The sequence below is a fragment of the Daucus carota genome, chromosome 3 (assembly GCF_001625215.2).
Source record: "Daucus carota subsp. sativus chromosome 3, DH1 v3.0, whole genome shotgun sequence".
In the NCBI taxonomy this organism is placed as follows: Eukaryota; Viridiplantae; Streptophyta; class Magnoliopsida; order Apiales; family Apiaceae; genus Daucus; species Daucus carota.
The window spans coordinates 6,153,121-6,169,488 of NC_030383.2; the positions used below are offsets into that span (position 1 = coordinate 6,153,121).

The window sequence follows — 16,368 nt, forward strand, 5'->3', positions numbered from 1 at the left end:
TCTTTTAGTTCTCTTTGCAGTGAGCAGTTAATAATCATTACACTGTCTGCACTTAATTACCCATACTGTATTTTCATGGAACTGTGTATAATATCATGTTTGTGATATATACTCGGATGATTGTAATACAGGGAAAGGATGATATTAATGGAAAGGAGCTAGAAAATGTAGTAAAGGGAAGGAGTAAAATAGTAACTAGGAGAAGAGTATATCTTCTCTTATGAATTTATGATATTTTCAAAGCTGAAAAGGAATATAAAAAGGACAAGACAGATGAGGAAAGAATTTCAAGTGATTAATATTTCAAAAATTATTGAAGATATGAAAAAAAAGTAATGACATGCTCAGAAGGATGCAGACTGGAATATGTTTGTTGGTTTTTCTGATCCTGAATTACCCTCCTGTCCCTCCTCCCTTGTCACCTATATTTCCAGTTCAGACCATTCTTAAATTTGCATGATTACTCCCGATGCTGGTTTGCGTCGCACCTCAGTTTTCTCTTGTAATTGTATTGTTAGAGAAACAGCATGACAACAGTCAAAACAACACAACTACACAAGAACTGATGCACTTATAAACAACAAAAGCAGATTTTTTTAGTCCTAAACTATGTGCTGAATTCTGTATTTTTTTTAGTAGATAGAGGGAAGTATATGGGGGATGTTTAGCTAGACTCTTTGTAAGAATGTGACTTTTTAGCTATAAATAAGTTCCTCGAGGCCTTAGTTTGCAGCCCGTGATGCCTTTGGCATTTTCTTGTTTAGATTTGATTTATGCAAGTAACGATTACAATAAAGTGCTCTAAAGTCATTTAGTATTAACCTATAGCTCATCCTGTTTGAAATTCTCCTATGTAGGACTTACGAATCTTGTGACTCGTGATCATGACACAACATTATCATTCTTAGTGCAGATGTAACTCTTAGTAAAAAATATAAATTGTACAGCAAGTAAATTTATAAAAATTTCATATCTGGAATCAAATTTATGATAGTAGATTTGAAAATAAATGTCAAATAGGAGTCAGCTTATGTAATGTTTTGTTATAGATAAATCTTTAGCAGGATTAAAATGTGCAATTGGATTGGAAATATATATATGAAATTGGAATTAGTACATTCAAAATATAGAATTACTGTTGTATTAGGAATGAAAATAAATCTTTTATTGGTACTAACATATGTGTAGTTTAGAATTAATATTGTATAAGAGTTGAAAATAAATTTGAATTGGAAGTAACATACATGGATATAGTACAAGTAGCTCTTAAAAAGAAATATAGAATAGTACAATTTCTTTTATTAAATATTAGGTTCACGACCAAAAACCAAAATTAATAGGCTTTACTATAAATATATATAGGCTTTGGTTCCAATACTAACCAATCCTCTCTTACAATTAATAGTAGTTCAGAATAGTTAACTCAATATTTGTTGGAGTTCAACAGACAATAGAGTGGTACACAAATTAATGATTACAAAAAGAATAAAGAAAGTTCATTCCAAAGTTTCAAGGATATAGGCCTCTTTGCTCAGTCTTTCTCTGTCTTGTTTGCAAGCTTTTTAGTAAGCAAAAGGAACTACAGCCATTTTAAGGTCTTAAAGTGTTGAGGGGTGTTGCATGTTTTGTGATGAACTGAGCCTGTGTTTGTTATCTTCAACTAATGCTGGGTCATATATGAATCTGAAATTCCTGTTGGTAACTGTATGTGTGAGCCTCACTCGTGTTGGAGGACTGATTTTTTTTCCCTTAAGCTTATTACTTTCAGAAACAGTCACAAGCTAATGACTAGCTGCTTGAATTGAAACTGGGACTAGTATGAAATTTTCATATATTTATCTCTACATTATTGTAGCTTAAATAGTCTGTGTTTTTTCAGCAACATATTAAGTGTCTTAGCTTCTTAAACAGTCCATGTCACTGTGAGTGGCTTCTACAAACAGTTGTTTTTGATAAAATGACTCTCTTCATTAATTTCCTTTCTACCTTATTCTAGTTTCAGGTGATTTCAATCTTGCTTCAATAATTTGTACCGCAAAGATATTTAAGAAGAGTTTCTTTCTGCAAATTCTCTTTGTTTAGGGATTTACCAATATTAAATTGGTTTCTATAGTTCTCTGTGTGATTAAATACTTTATACTGAGCCAAGGCCTCCAAGACTTCGAATTCCAAAGCTGTATTTCCAAGTTTAGCAGGCAGTCTATTGCTATTTTTTTTTTGGCAGGCAACATTATTAAGAAGGAAAGAAGGCAACCCTTGTAAGATAGTAGTGGGCCGTTTAGATTATAAATCACTTAGTATATTTGTTTCATCTGATATTTTCTTATACATCGGATGTGGTGGTTCTTTTTGTTGGTAGAAGTTGTGGAACTTGTTTCTGTTTAGTTGTTAAGTAAGACTACTGATATATAGCTGATGAGAAGTCTCTTATCCATTGGAAAATATTAATTTGTAGTTGGACTGTTAGCTACATCCTTGCCCCACGTCTTTGTAAACATGCCTAAAGTAGTTGCCCTCAGTTGATATATATGATGCCATATCCAATACCTTATGTACATTTGCATTTATTTTCAGTCGTGTAGGAGGTTTAACATTTAGATTGTCGTGTGGAAAATATCTGCACCATACTTTGTCCCAGTTGGCATGACAACTGAACACATTCTTTGGTCTCCATTTGTACATTTGTTGTGGAAATCATGAGAGATGTTAGTCATAAGGGATGAGAAGGGGTGAAGAAGATTCTTTTGCTTGTGTAAATATTGCAGCTAAGGTAAGATTTTACAACTATTGTCTTGTGGCACTGGGCCAGTGATTAAGAAAGGTCCTTTTCAGTAGAATGCCTCATTTTCAGTTTTGGTCTCATGACCCGGCGATGCTTGCTCTAAGCCTCTAAACACATTGTACGTATGAGCACATGTTAAAGCTCTACTACAAGGTACTTATAAGTATGTCTTCAAATTAAACTCTTTACTTTGTAATTTAGAAATGCAGGAGACAGTTGAGATTTTTTTATTTTTTTTTGCTAAAAGAGACAGTTGAGATTTGGTATAATCCAAATAAGTGAATAACTGTACAATGCACTAATCATTTGGTTTATTCTTGATAAATTGTATGATCACCCCTCTTTTCCTTGAGTTTTGAATTTGGTAGCTTGTAACAGTTTCTGAAACTATCTAGTTCCCATATCCTTTTAACAAAGTCAGTCTCATTACAAAAATGTCCATAATAAGATACTTCAACATCAAATATAATTTTTTTTTAAAAATGTTAAATACTCTAAAAGTTGTTCTTTTTTTTCTTTTTCTAAATCTTAGTTGGCAATATAATTGGATGCACACACACTAATAATAATGAGATCCTGTATGCACATAATCACTCAATTAAATTCATTCATCCGTCATTTAGGAAAAATTGGGACAGAATTTGGAACACGTAACATTAAACTTTCATTTTTCCCACATTACTTATTTCAATTTATGAATAAACAAATATTTTCAATAGTTAATGTGAAAAAAGTCTATGATTGTTCAAGTAAAAAATAAATATTTAAATTAAAAAGAAAAACAATTATTAAAAGTGTAATGAAATTCAAAATGGATGAGTTTCTCAGTGGAACGGGTCAAACAAATAATCCTGTCAGTATATAATGAAATTTAAAATAACGAGAATTAATTATTTTTTTCATGAGTCCGAATCCTGAACAATCGTATGTCAATATATATTGACAGGATTTCTTTTGTTTGTGGATACTATTTTGTCATTCAACGAAAAACTGACATAATTTCTCTCGTATAGTATTTTATGTTGAACATATGCTATCTCTAAAGGTTTTTAGTGCATACTTCTATTACATGCTCGCATGCATGTTATTCAATGACATAGTTAATTTTATTTCAAAATCTTTGTATTTGGATTCTATATATTAACAATATGAATACACTAATTTTATATTTTAAACCTAAAAACAATTTAAACCTATAAACATTTCTTAAGAAATTTTGTAGATAACATCATCAAATTTATATCTTATGTTCCTTATATATACCTAGAAAATTTCATATCTATCATGACGGGGCTAAGAAGCAAAATATCCCGATCAGGTGGGGGGTGGGGATAGAAAGCAAAAATAATTACCCATGGGTAACAGGTTGGGGACGGGGCAAACAAAATTTATGCGCGGTGGGTACGGGAATCGCGATCTCGCCCCGCTGATAAGCCTGAATCACGATCTCGCCCCGCTGATAAGCCTGAAAATGGACAGGCATTATGCAGGAAAAAACCTAAAAAAACCCCAGTGACATGTGTTTCTTAGAAAATTCTAACTAAGATGTGACAATTTATAAAGTGCCAAAAAGCTCTGATATCCAGAGTCACTGAGTTTAGTCTTGCAAAGATAAACTTTGGCCAAAGCATATACAGAGTTAAAATAAGGGCAGACAGACTACACAGTTTGATCGCCAAACAGCTTAAACCCTGCACAAGTCTATTGTTGTCCTTCAGTTCCTTCTACCATTGTATCCCCATCCACTGCCAAGCCTCGAATTTTGACATCATAGTAAACTTCCTCAACCTTTCTTTGGTCATATTTCATTCCTGTAACAAGCCAAAGTAGGTTTACCAGACAGTTTGGTTGATATATATTTAATTATTATGCATTACTACCATCAGTAAAAGAATAAATAATAGCATATTAAAAATCTTACCATCAAACTTTTTACGCAAGAAATCATTTCTCAGATTAAGCATGCGAAATGCTGCATGAAGATCGGTCAAGAACTTCATAACCTTTCGGGGGCAATCATAATCACCAGCAGTCACTCGATTCACCACGTACCTAGGCTGCAAATAGAACCCAAAAAGTACTGTGATTCTATTTATTTGGTACATACAAACTATTTTGACTAAACTTTCACCAAGGAAATTAATCTTTATACAGCAACATAACTTAAACTTTACTATACAACGTAACACATTTGACATATATAGCACATACTATTAAGACCTCAACTTTATATAGCAGCATCATAACTTCAAAATTTCTCATCAATTTTCCAACAAACTATTTTCACTAAAATTTCATTGAGGAGATTGATCTTTCACAAATTGGATAGCATAAAGCATCAAATAGACGATTAATTGGCCAAGTATTCTTTCTTGTGTTCATCTAAATAAGTGAATCCTTCTCATTTTGAGATGTCCTAAAGCAATGATAGCAGTCTATCACTCTATCCAGTCCAGTCTACTGTAGCACTTGACACACTTAACCCCCCAGAGTCCCTGAATATAAGCAAAAACCACAAAACCCATCTTTGGATAAATTACACTAAGTCAACTAGCTATACAATAACATTTTCTACGCAATGATAGCAGTCTATCACTCTATCCTGTCCAGTCTACTGTAGCACTTGACACACTTAACCCCCCAGAGTCCCTGAATATAAGCAAAAACCACAAAAACCCATCTTTGGATAAATTACACCAAGTCAACTAGCTATTCAATCACATTTTCTACGAATCATTTAATACATATGATATATTAAAATGCTGATTGTCTAATACATTTTCTTACCAAATCATTTGCCATAAAGCATATTCCTGCATAAAACAACAAAAGAACGCCACGTCATTAGTACAATATAAAGGAGCCATGAGAACAATGACAGGTGCAACTGAAAGCTACCATTTATTAACAATATATAGGTAACGACATAAACAAAAGAATAATTCCTGAACTAAGATAAATATTCAAATGAGGCCTACTTCTCCCGTCAGTCTCCAAAGGATTCCAGGAGAAATGGCCAAAACAGAGGGCTTGAGGTTTGATGCAGTAAAAGACTATATTGAAGCACCTCTGACCCTAGAGTATAAGTTTTGTATCAGACCATTCCTACTCCTATCAACAAAAGTATGAGTAACACAGAAAAGTAAAGCCAGATGTTCCAAGCCCTTTTTTCTCTTCTAAAGATATATCATAATCTATTATTGTCTTCTTCCCAACTTATAACAAAGCATTGCAAGCAACATAACACAATAATAACTCTATCAACATTACTTGAACGAGTGGATGTCATTTTCAGGACATATTCTTCACACATGCAGTGAACTTTCTAGGCAGAAACAAATTAATTCAACTTATTCTGGTTAATATGTTATAGAAAACCTGCTTGTCAGATATGGTATTGTCCACTTCTCTTTTTATTTTACCTCACTTTGATCAACCACAATTATATGATACAGTGGAACAGGATTGGGAGAAAGTAGCACAACACTTTGAACCAAACGAAGAAAAAGATAGATAAAAAATCAAAAATAAAATAAAATAAAAGCCATGCACACAATTGTGGGTTCGTGCGAGGCCCCCTGCATTCATACACACAAGACAAACATACTGAATGTAGAACTTACAGCACTCATTTACTTACCAATCAGATAGTCTTCAACGTCAATACGAAACTCTGACTTATCCACTGAACAATATCAGAAAGTCACTATGAAAGGTGAAATACATATTGGCATTTAAATCAATAATATCAATATTCATCGATCACCCCCCAAAACGCACAAAGACATCAAGGATTGATAATGAGTCGGGCAATTTTTTTATCATACAGTAAACTATTAAATTTTAAGTATTAAGTCCTTCCCAATTGAACAGTGTAAATCAACTAATTATCATTGCATTTATGCATGTAAATCTTAGGTTATTATTATAAATCTGACATAGTTTAGCCTCCTTCAGTTTATTCATTGTTCAGCACTGTACAAAACTAACTAAACAATTTACAAGTTAATTTCCAAAAGAGAAGCTCATATAAGTTTGAACGAGAAAAAGATATAGCAGGTATGCAGTTACAACTCCGCCAAAGGATGAGAAGCATGCGGTGAAGCTTAAATATCAGGTAATCTCATAGAAATTATGTTAATAAGAATACTTCAAAAAAAAAAAAACACGCTATATAAGAATGATTTAACTCTTATAACCCTTAATTATAAAGAGGAAAACACAAGAAAGAAGCTCAGTTCACTGATTCGAATGCCTAAATTACTGAAGTCATAATTGTCTTTCAAAAGCAAATGAGACTGAGAACACATGAATCTATTACATGGAACATACATCCGAGTTTCTGCTCCGCTTCAGCATGCCCAAGAAGAGTCCCGGTTTCTAGCCAATGCAGAAACGCAAGCAAAGAGACAACTGCTTGTGTCTCACTCTTCCAATTACCATGATACCTAACAAACAAAAAACACAAACAATAAGCAACATTAACGAATAACGAGCAATACCTATAATGTAAACAAACGATCCACAAACAGTAAGCAACATTAATGAGTAGTGAGCAATATTAATCCTGTAAACCGATCCACGACTATTAATCTATGATCTATCCATTCCCTAACCTATAGTACTGCCCAGGGCATTCACGAGCAATTTCCGCAAGCTGATTGAACAATCTCTTCAACACATCAATCTCCGAATTCACCTTCTCTAGAACCTCTACAGAACAATAAACATTATATTTATACAGGCATTTTAAAATTAAAAAAAAAATTCGAGACACGATATTATTTGTCGAAAATTTCATTTGACGAGATTATCACCGGGCATGGGACGAGACTGATGAATGAGGAGAAGGAAAGAGTTGATGTTGCGATTAGTGGCTTCAATTTGGGTAGCAACAGCGCGGAAGCGGTCGCGTAAGCTACCGGATTCTTCCAAGTGTTGCCGAAAAGCTTCGAACTGTTTGTCCATCAGAGCAGAGAAGGGCGGCGCGTGTGTTTCAGCTCCGGAGAGTGTGTGGCACCGAGAGGGGTTTGAAACGACGGCGTTGCGAGGTGAAATGTGGTGGTGAATTGGACAAGTATTTATAAAAGAGGGGTTAGGGTTTAAGAAGGAAGAGCAACCGGCTTCTGAAAGATTAATTGAGAGTTTAGCAGCACCGGAAGCGTTTCGAAAGGCTAGCCTCATTTTATCTCACTATTCCTGATTAGTTTGGCTGTGGTAAGCATTGTTGTAAAAATGTGAGAATCAAACTTAATCGGTGAAGTTACGGAAGAAAAATTAATTAAGAATTAATTGAATTGATCGGAGATTAATCAGATTGATCAGTGATTAATCGGAGATTTAATCAGTTCGGCGAATTACGGAACAGTGATTAATCACCGATTTTTAGAACTAAGCGGTAACTATTACATGATTTTAAGTTTTTTTTAACTATTATATTATTTAGTTATTACAAAAAAATTTATAACGCCTTTTCAATAAATCCATCGTTGTGATAATCATTTTATTAAACTGTAATAATCTAAGTTTTATTTTCATTAAATTTGCAAGGAGGTTTTAAATAAATCAAGAAAGAATCTATCTCATACTTTCATCAATAATTAAAATTTACAAATCTGTTACCTGGACACAAAATCCACAAACTCTGCAATAGAATTGCTCAACTCATAGTTACCTCAAATTCAAAAATCAAATTAAACAAGTGATGATACAAGATGCATATATTTCTATTATCTACATGAACATTGTAACATGGCATTACCACTGCTGAAGCTTTTCACCATTTACAGTAAAAAATACACGTATAAGAACCTATGCTAATCTTCCTGTACATGAGAAAGAATGAAGCTGCATGGCCTCACTAATTAACCAAACCAATGGAAGCTATGAAGATGCCTTTATTTCTTTCCAACTCTAGTCAGACAAATGAAAGCCACAATTCGACAAAATACACCAAAGACCGCAAGAAGAACTAGACATAGGGTGAAATCATTGAGGTTGTAGTCCATTTCTTTGAGATAAGTGCACCGAGTCATTAGGTATACTCCATTGTACCTGAAAGGAAAACCAGTTTGTCACAGACATTGATCGAGACACGAAAGACAAGACGGGTATGCAAGCAAGGGCGGATCTAGGAAAATTTTCTTAGGGGGGCATCAAGCAAATTTTCGAAAAACATCTGTATATTTTCAAATTTTCAGTGGGGACACTTACATAATTTCATAAAATTTAGAATGGTGAAAAAACGTCAAATTTTTTTTTAGGGGGCACGTTTTTCCCGCGCCTCTTACTAGATCCGCCCCTGTATGCAAGCGTGTTAATAGCAGGGATCAGTTTGGTACCTTTCTGCATTTGCTATGACAAAAGCTTCTAGAGCCCATGTAGGGTAGATATACTTGGCTACAACCCTTGATATTCCGCCTTCTTTGCTCTGATTTGAGATGAGGGTCAAGACCACAGGAAGAAGAACACACCACTGCAATCATAGGATGGCGAGTTTTGACATTTTAATCAGTGTAGTAAAGAGTTTATTGATGGAATTTTTTACAGTACTCACCAACTGAGCTTGACTAAAATCAAGGAAGATGGCGAATATGTAGGCGACGCCAGTCACACAGTAGACAAGGCAGAGCAGGATTATGTAGTTGTATCCGAAACTTGATCTTGGACTGTTGAAGAAATAGAACATGCTAAGATAAACCACGGGCTTGACAACTGTATTAAAAAGATCCACTGTATCTTTGGCTAGAAAGTATGATAGTGAGTTCATCCCGCTGGAGCTCTCTCTTTTGTAGTGCAGTTTGTCCAATGCAAATGATCTCAATGCTGAAATTTTGCATAATAATGCTGCAACACAGCAAATAACAGACCGCCAATTGTGAAAAAATAGAGCATTAGTCTAAGTCTCGGGTTTTAACAAGTTCTTTTAGTTCATGAAAAAATAGAGCATTAGATGGTTCATGAATATAGCTGGCCTTAGTAATAATTTTGGGTAACTTACAAACAGCGATGATGGTGTAAGTATAGCCGAGAGCCCCAAATTCTTCATCACTTGACTTGGCAAGGGTTCCCAAGCATGCACCAGCAAGTAAAAGAATCAGAAAATCTGCTGCCTGTGATCTGGCTTCTCGCAATCGCTGCTTGCCAACCCTGAAATTGTGTTGACAGTAATCAAAAAACAAGTAATACATCATATTAATATAGAGAAAAGTAAGCATCCAAATCAAGTGTCAATGGTTCTTTTAATCTAGATTGTCAGTCTACTGACTTAGAGGACCCTCAGAAAATAAGCAACTGATAACAGCAGACGGTGATTATACTCTTATTACCACAGAGATTCATCTATGCAGCACTGAAAACCTGATAATTTACCATCAAATGATCTAAATTTCAGTATTGCATGATACAAGTTACATTTCATTCTACAAGTTACATTTATCAAAGTGACTGATTATATAAATGAAGACAAGAAAAAAGGTTGGCGGACACAATTCATGATCGATCTGAATATAAGAGATCAAAACAAGAGCTATACCTTCCAAGAAAATATCTATATTGCCTAACTACACCAGGAGTGACTCTGTTAGACATGTCACTGGATCTGCTGTTCTCAGGAGATTGGTTAATCTGCATATTGTGCTTTGTATCTTTCCACATTTCTCCAGCAGCGGAATCAGAACCTGCTGAGGATGCTGCAATCTCATCACAATAATGCATCATATCTGGAGGAACCGAGTACCCATTGCGAAGCATCCATCTGATTGGAAGCTGCTCTACTGTCAATCCCGGTCCTAGTTTTACTACACCCTCGAGGAGGTCAATAAAGTGGTCTGGAGGATTTACACGATCTGGTACTACTATTCCTAGGTCTGCAAAGTATTCTTCAACTTTCTTCACAGACCCATGATAAACTGTAAGACCACCTTTGGCTAGAAGTATGAAGTCATCAAACATCTTGTACAAGGCGTAACTGAAGAAAAAAATTACATATTATAGAATCTAAAAGACAATCAACCGAAAAATAAGTTATTACACAAACATTTAAACAAAAACTTTTGTTCAGAATTTTATTATGGTGCAATTCTTTTCTGGGTGATTTTCAAGATAAAAGTTCCAAGATTAGGAGTGGAAGATGAACTGCGTTGGGGTCAAAATATATGGCAGGTATAATGTCTCACTATATTCTTAAATCTTAAACTGCTTCAGAAATATTTCAACAATTTATATTCCAGGTTAATATGATTACTCTTTCGACTTGGTTCCTATTACTGTTATTTACTGTTGAACCATGGACTGATAACTTCTGTCAGTGTCTCGCAAAGCAATATTTATGTTAAGCTATAAGATTTGATTATAAACCAATCATAAATTGGAGAAAGACCAAAAAACCTGGAAAAGTTATTTTGGCTAAGTAGTGAAGTTTCATGGTAACAAGATACTACCTTGGTTGATGAACAACCATGCAGATGTTAACTCCCTCGAGTGCTTCACGTCGAAGAGCTCTAAGAAGCAAATTGGATGAAGAGCTGTCCAAGCCAGTGGTGGGCTCATCCAATATTAATAGTGATGGTTCCATGACCATTTCTAACCCAACATTCACTCGTTTTCTCTGACCTCCAGATATTCCACGCTTCTCTACTGTTCCCACTAGGGAATCCCTTACTGCCTGCAGTCCTAGTGACTCGATGACTCTTTCAACAACAAGAACCTTATCAGCTTTCGGAAGGTCCACAGATAGTCTATGAGAATTTCAAAAAACAGATAAAATCACAATCAGTAGAGAACAAGAAATGACAATGCACCTGTGATTTTAGAACACAAACAGTCTTTACTTTTTTTTAGAGTGAAAACAGTGGTCTTTCAATATAGTTCAAAATAAACAATAAGATTTTGAGGTAGGTATGAATTTTGCAAGCAAGTCTCATACCTACAGCGTGCACTGAACCGCAAGTTCTCTTCTACTGTCAAGTTTCCATGCACGATATCATCTTGTGGGACAAAACCAATGATTTTCCGGTGTGTCTGAATTGGTTCATCTTTTCCGTTAATGAGAATCAGACCTGACCTAACGCAACCAGTGTCCCTTCCTACTACAGCAGAAAGAAATGTTGTTTTCCCAGCCCCAGATGGTCCCATGACAGCAGAAATACGGCCTGGCATAATCTTACCATAAACACATCTCATCAAATGCTTGTGTTTCTTCCTCAGTGTTAAGGTTAGATCCTTAAATACAACTTCAATTGGAGGCCTTGTCGTTAACTCAGTGTCAGTGGCCATTGAGATAACTCCGGAGAATGTCATATTCTGATTCTTCTCTTCCATAGCTTTCTCTTTCTCAAGTTGACCATATGCATACCTAAATATCTGGCTCCGTGTATGCAATTCTTTAGCCTTGGGCTTCTTAGAATGTTTTGACCCAATTTCTACATGGAAGTCCTCATGACCATCTGGATCATCCTCAATGTTGTGTAACATTTTTGTGAGGTTGCTAGGTTCCTGTTTCTTTGAAGCCTTTGCCTTTTCAGCTTTCTTTGTACTTGTCTTTCGTGAAAATGTCCGTGACAACTGTTGTGACAAGCCCTGCAAGGCAGAAGGTTCCTTTGAGGCGTTATCTTTTGCAGCCTTCCACCTTTGTCTTGCTTGTGCAGTTTCTCTTGCAGTCCTTGCTGCAGCTTCCCTGGACTTGGCCTGTCTTGCATGTCGAGTTGAGAGGACTTGGTCTGAACAGTTATATATGATGATCAGTATCAGAGCCACCACACCCTACGTACAAAAGTAAAATGTGAACAACATCTCCCATCGTTTAACAGCTGCAATTTGAAAGTCTTCCATGCTTAGAAAAATACATAATCATTGCATTCTACATCCAACTCGTGAATACATATGCAGAAATCAACCAGAGATATACTTTTGAGTGCTAATAGCAAGCATATACAAAGACTATCAAATATCAGACACACAAGATAAGGATCTGTGGTGGAATCATACTGGACAAGTTAACAGGAAAAATATACATGAGCTCTGTACTCCAACTATATCGACATAAAGACTTACAAAAACCAAAAGCCCATAATAATGCATGTTTTGATTTGTTGTATTTGCATTGCAGGTACTCATCTTGAAGCATGCTGCAAAATAATAAGCAAATTACATGCTAGTGTCAGCATTTGAATCCATGATAATACTAACAAATGGAAGCAAAGGTTGTCACCTACACAAGTCAAAAGCAGAGAAGATATAACTTTCTAATGAGAATTTAAGAGTATAATTAGGCTTGAATACGAGGTTGAGAATACAAGTTCATATTCAACAGAACAGGTCGAGCCAACTTAAGGTGAAAATAGTCTACCCACCCCCTGAAGGTTTAAAAATAGATCAACACTGAGAAATTACCTTTCTGAGCTACAGACCCCTTCCTGCAGAAATGTCTGAAATTTCACGCAAAACACCTCATCAGTTATTTTACATGCAAAAGATTAAGCAGTGAAATATGTTCATCATTTGTGCATATTCCTTCTGAAATTGATCCCATATATTGATATTGGCATACTTTTGACAGATTATGATTTCATTTTTTTTTTTTTGCCAGTACAGATTATGATTTCATAAGTAATGATAAAGGCAAAATTTTCAAATCTAGGCGGCGAAAAGCCTATAGTAAGACTTTAATCTCATTTAAGCTGCACAAACAAGTATTATAACATAAATTGCAGCTGATGCATTCTTTTATGTGAAGATATCAGTACGAAGTATTCCTAGTTATAAGTCTTATATCTGTCTAAAGACTCTAACAGCCTAATTTAAGCTTACAACAAATAGCTGCTTAAAAGAGATGAATAATTAGCATGAGTTCTGAGATATCATAAAACCAATACCCTTTTTGGCAGGAATTCTTTTTGGCAGTGGTTGGGCAATAATAACCTTCCGAGCAAAATAGATTCTTTGCAGCATTCATCGTTATGGGGCCCCAAAGGTCAGCTCCACCACAGGAATGATTTTGCTTTCCAGGAGGCAGTTGGTAGTGATATCTGTAAATGTTCTTTACCAAGGTATGTATTAATGGATCATATAAACCATACAAGGACCAGGACACAAAGAAAGGCAAGTTTAGTTAAGCTAGGAAATGAACTTACGGATCACATACACCAGTAGTCTTGTTGAGAGTTGCACGTGGACAGTAGGAACCTAACGGGCAAGCTTCATTCATAGTAGGAAAAAAATTCACGTATGAGCAGAATCCCTTAAATTTATGTGTGAGGTTTTATGTGATGAAGTTGAAGAAAATTTTAATCTTTACACATATTCATGATTTTATGAAAACAAGCAGTATCAACAAGTTTGTAAGAAATTACTTACGAATCATGCAAGTAAGGCCTGACGGACAAAAGAAGCCTGCACAGCAAGGCTGACAATCATCAGTCCGGTCAGGGATGCTTTTTGAGTTCTTCAAGTCAGCTTTCTGTTCTTGAGGAATACTACAAGCCCATCCTGGTTCACACCCAGGACTCCAAGAAGTCAAATTACAGTTCTTATTCGGTTTCAATACATGATTATTTGCATTTTCTTTCTCCTTCTTGTAAAAACTAGTAAAGTAGAACTTCATCTCTGCTGCTGAACATATTCTCTGAGTGATGTCTCCTGTTATTATAATGACATTCAAAAATCATTAGCGGAGACAACACATTTCAGCGCTGATCAGTAACACGGTAGGAATCAATTTAAATTGCTAAACCAAATCATAAAAATAATATCCATAGTAACACATTTTAAGAATGCTGATCAACAGCAGCATGCATTATTAACAAGTGCCACAACAATTCAATTCCATATTAATCAGAATACCTTTCGCCTCTTTAATACAATCATTTATAAACCCCAGGTCCTTAGAGAAGTTGAATGCTGTATTCATATCAGATTTTCTGGAACACCAAACACATCAACAAAACAGAAAAATAAAAAAAATTACGACGAAATCAAATTAATTAAAAGACATGATGAGGGCCATAATGATATACTCACACATCTTTAATGCAATAGCCTAGTTCCTCCTTGATATCATCATGATACACAACAGTGAGATTGGACACTTGATCATATATGTGTTTCGCGACAATAGGTGACATCTGAGAAGAGCTACCAGATGAACCATAGTCATCCCCATCGATACAAAAAACCCGAGGCAGAGTAATGATCAATAAGGACAGTATGCATGTCAGCCAGCACCAGGCATTCATCCTCCTCCCACAACTCATTTCAGATATCTTATTCATATAAATTATTTCATAAACTTAAGAGGGTTGCATGGGATCAAATGCCTAACAAAAAAATTGTGATCACTACAAGGGTGATGAACATGAAATGCCTCATGCATCAATTGAGGCAATGTGAAAATGACAAATGAAATGAAGCATGCTATCTAGAATGGTTAAATTTTTTTCTTGTGTTTTCTGATTTTTCTCTCTGCGAGTTGCGACGACAAGGGAGAATAATGTTTCCCGAGAGAGAGCTATAGTGTGGAATTAAAGAGCTCCAAATTTTTGTGGTGGAAGAAATGGAGGGGAGAGATTTATGGCGATTCTCAAGGAACCAATGTTGTATATATGTATCATATGAAGTTCTAAAACAAGCAAGAAGATGTAAACATCTGGTAACATTTCAATTTCAATTCAACTTGCTATTCAACCAAGTGTATCACAGAAACTTACAACACATATACTATAGGATTAATTTATAAAATATTTTTACTGATAATTATTTTGAATATTTACAAACCTCGAATAATATGTTTTTGTAGTGTACTATAGGATTATTGCACTTCAATTGTATTGACTATATTGGTTGGTTATAATTTAAAAATAAAATGTTATTACTTATTAATATTTTAGTTTGTTAAATAGAATATATCAGTTTAATATGATAATGAATGATGTGCAATCATCCTACGGATTTCTTAGAGGTTCGACAAATATAGTCATCCACAGAAGGTTGGCTTAAATTATAGACAACAGGTTCACGTGGTTGGAGTATGATTTTTTCAATAAATTGGCTAAATTTTTTATATTTGGAATGCCAACTCACATTTTAGCTGAGGGGTTTGTATGATTGGAGGTGGTCTATGAACCAAATAAGTTACGCTTATTAGTTCACAAATAATTATTTATATGTTAATCAGCTTTCAGTGTGACTTTTTGACCCAAAAAAAAGGAAAAGAACTTATAATACCATTTGTACATTTTGTACTTATACATGTCATTTATGTACGTATTTTTGATATATTAGGATCTTAACTGAATTTATGAATTTCAAGAATATGGTTGAATTTCATCGAATTTTGAATTTCGAGAAATTAATCATATCCAATAAAAAAAGTTCGATAATGTTAATCTCGAATCGGCTGCCGAACAGTGAACAAAATATGTCAGAATGGCTACTGTTTACAACACAACATATTGCCCGGAATATGCATCTCATTGTACTTGTTACAGAGTTTAAAATACCTTCCATATATAGAAAAGATAACCTTGTCGAGATTTCAAAATTGTAGAATATCCGCAGGTTCAAACAATATAAAGCTGACAAAAATTGAA

General features: G+C 34.9%; 2 protein-coding genes across 2 annotated transcripts; both read right to left on the bottom strand.

Moving 5' to 3' along the window:
- Window positions 1-4,281: 4,281 nt before the first annotated feature.
- On the bottom strand, window positions 4,282-8,002 carry LOC108210875 (uncharacterized). The gene is made up of 7 exons (XM_017382325.2): window positions 7,600-8,002; window positions 7,399-7,495; window positions 7,115-7,230; window positions 6,423-6,467; window positions 5,570-5,595; window positions 4,704-4,839; window positions 4,282-4,593 (listed from the first exon to the last, which is right to left on the bottom strand). The coding sequence occupies exons 1-7, from the start codon at window positions 7,964-7,966 to the stop codon at window positions 4,484-4,486; spliced, it is 897 nt and encodes a 298-aa protein (XP_017237814.1). The 5' UTR covers window positions 7,967-8,002; the 3' UTR covers window positions 4,282-4,483.
- Window positions 8,003-8,535: 533 nt separating this feature from the next.
- On the bottom strand, window positions 8,536-15,291 carry LOC108212133 (putative white-brown complex homolog protein 30). The gene is made up of 14 exons (XM_017383866.2): window positions 14,801-15,291; window positions 14,624-14,700; window positions 14,138-14,419; window positions 13,915-13,978; window positions 13,657-13,809; window positions 13,175-13,209; window positions 12,836-12,909; window positions 11,709-12,544; window positions 11,224-11,520; window positions 10,317-10,751; window positions 9,783-9,931; window positions 9,339-9,628; window positions 9,124-9,257; window positions 8,536-8,836 (listed from the first exon to the last, which is right to left on the bottom strand). The coding sequence occupies exons 1-14, from the start codon at window positions 15,049-15,051 to the stop codon at window positions 8,680-8,682; spliced, it is 3,234 nt and encodes a 1,077-aa protein (XP_017239355.2). The 5' UTR covers window positions 15,052-15,291; the 3' UTR covers window positions 8,536-8,679.
- Window positions 15,292-16,368: the final 1,077 nt, after the last annotated feature.

Excerpts from the sequence above, each read along its gene's own strand:
- LOC108210875 (XM_017382325.2), bottom strand. The coding sequence starts at position 7,966 with ATGAGGCTAGCCTTTCGAAACGCTTCCGGTGCTGCTAAACTCTCAATT. Across the intron at positions 5,596-6,422 it reads CGTTGAAGACTATCTGATTG|GAATATGCTTTATGGCAAAT; the intron begins GTAAGTAAATGA and ends TGTTTTATGCAG. Across the intron at positions 4,840-5,569 it reads GCTTTATGGCAAATGATTTG|CCTAGGTACGTGGTGAATCG; the intron begins GTAAGAAAATGT and ends TTCTATTTGCAG.
- LOC108212133 (XM_017383866.2), bottom strand. The coding sequence starts at position 15,051 with ATGAATAAGATATCTGAAATGAGTTGTGGGAGGAGGATGAATGCCTGG. Across the intron at positions 14,420-14,623 it reads TTGTATTAAAGAGGCGAAAG|GAGACATCACTCAGAGAATA; the intron begins GTATTCTGATTA and ends TTATAATAACAG. Across the intron at positions 12,910-13,174 it reads GGGGTCTGTAGCTCAGAAAG|CATGCTTCAAGATGAGTACC; the intron begins GTAATTTCTCAG and ends ATTATTTTGCAG.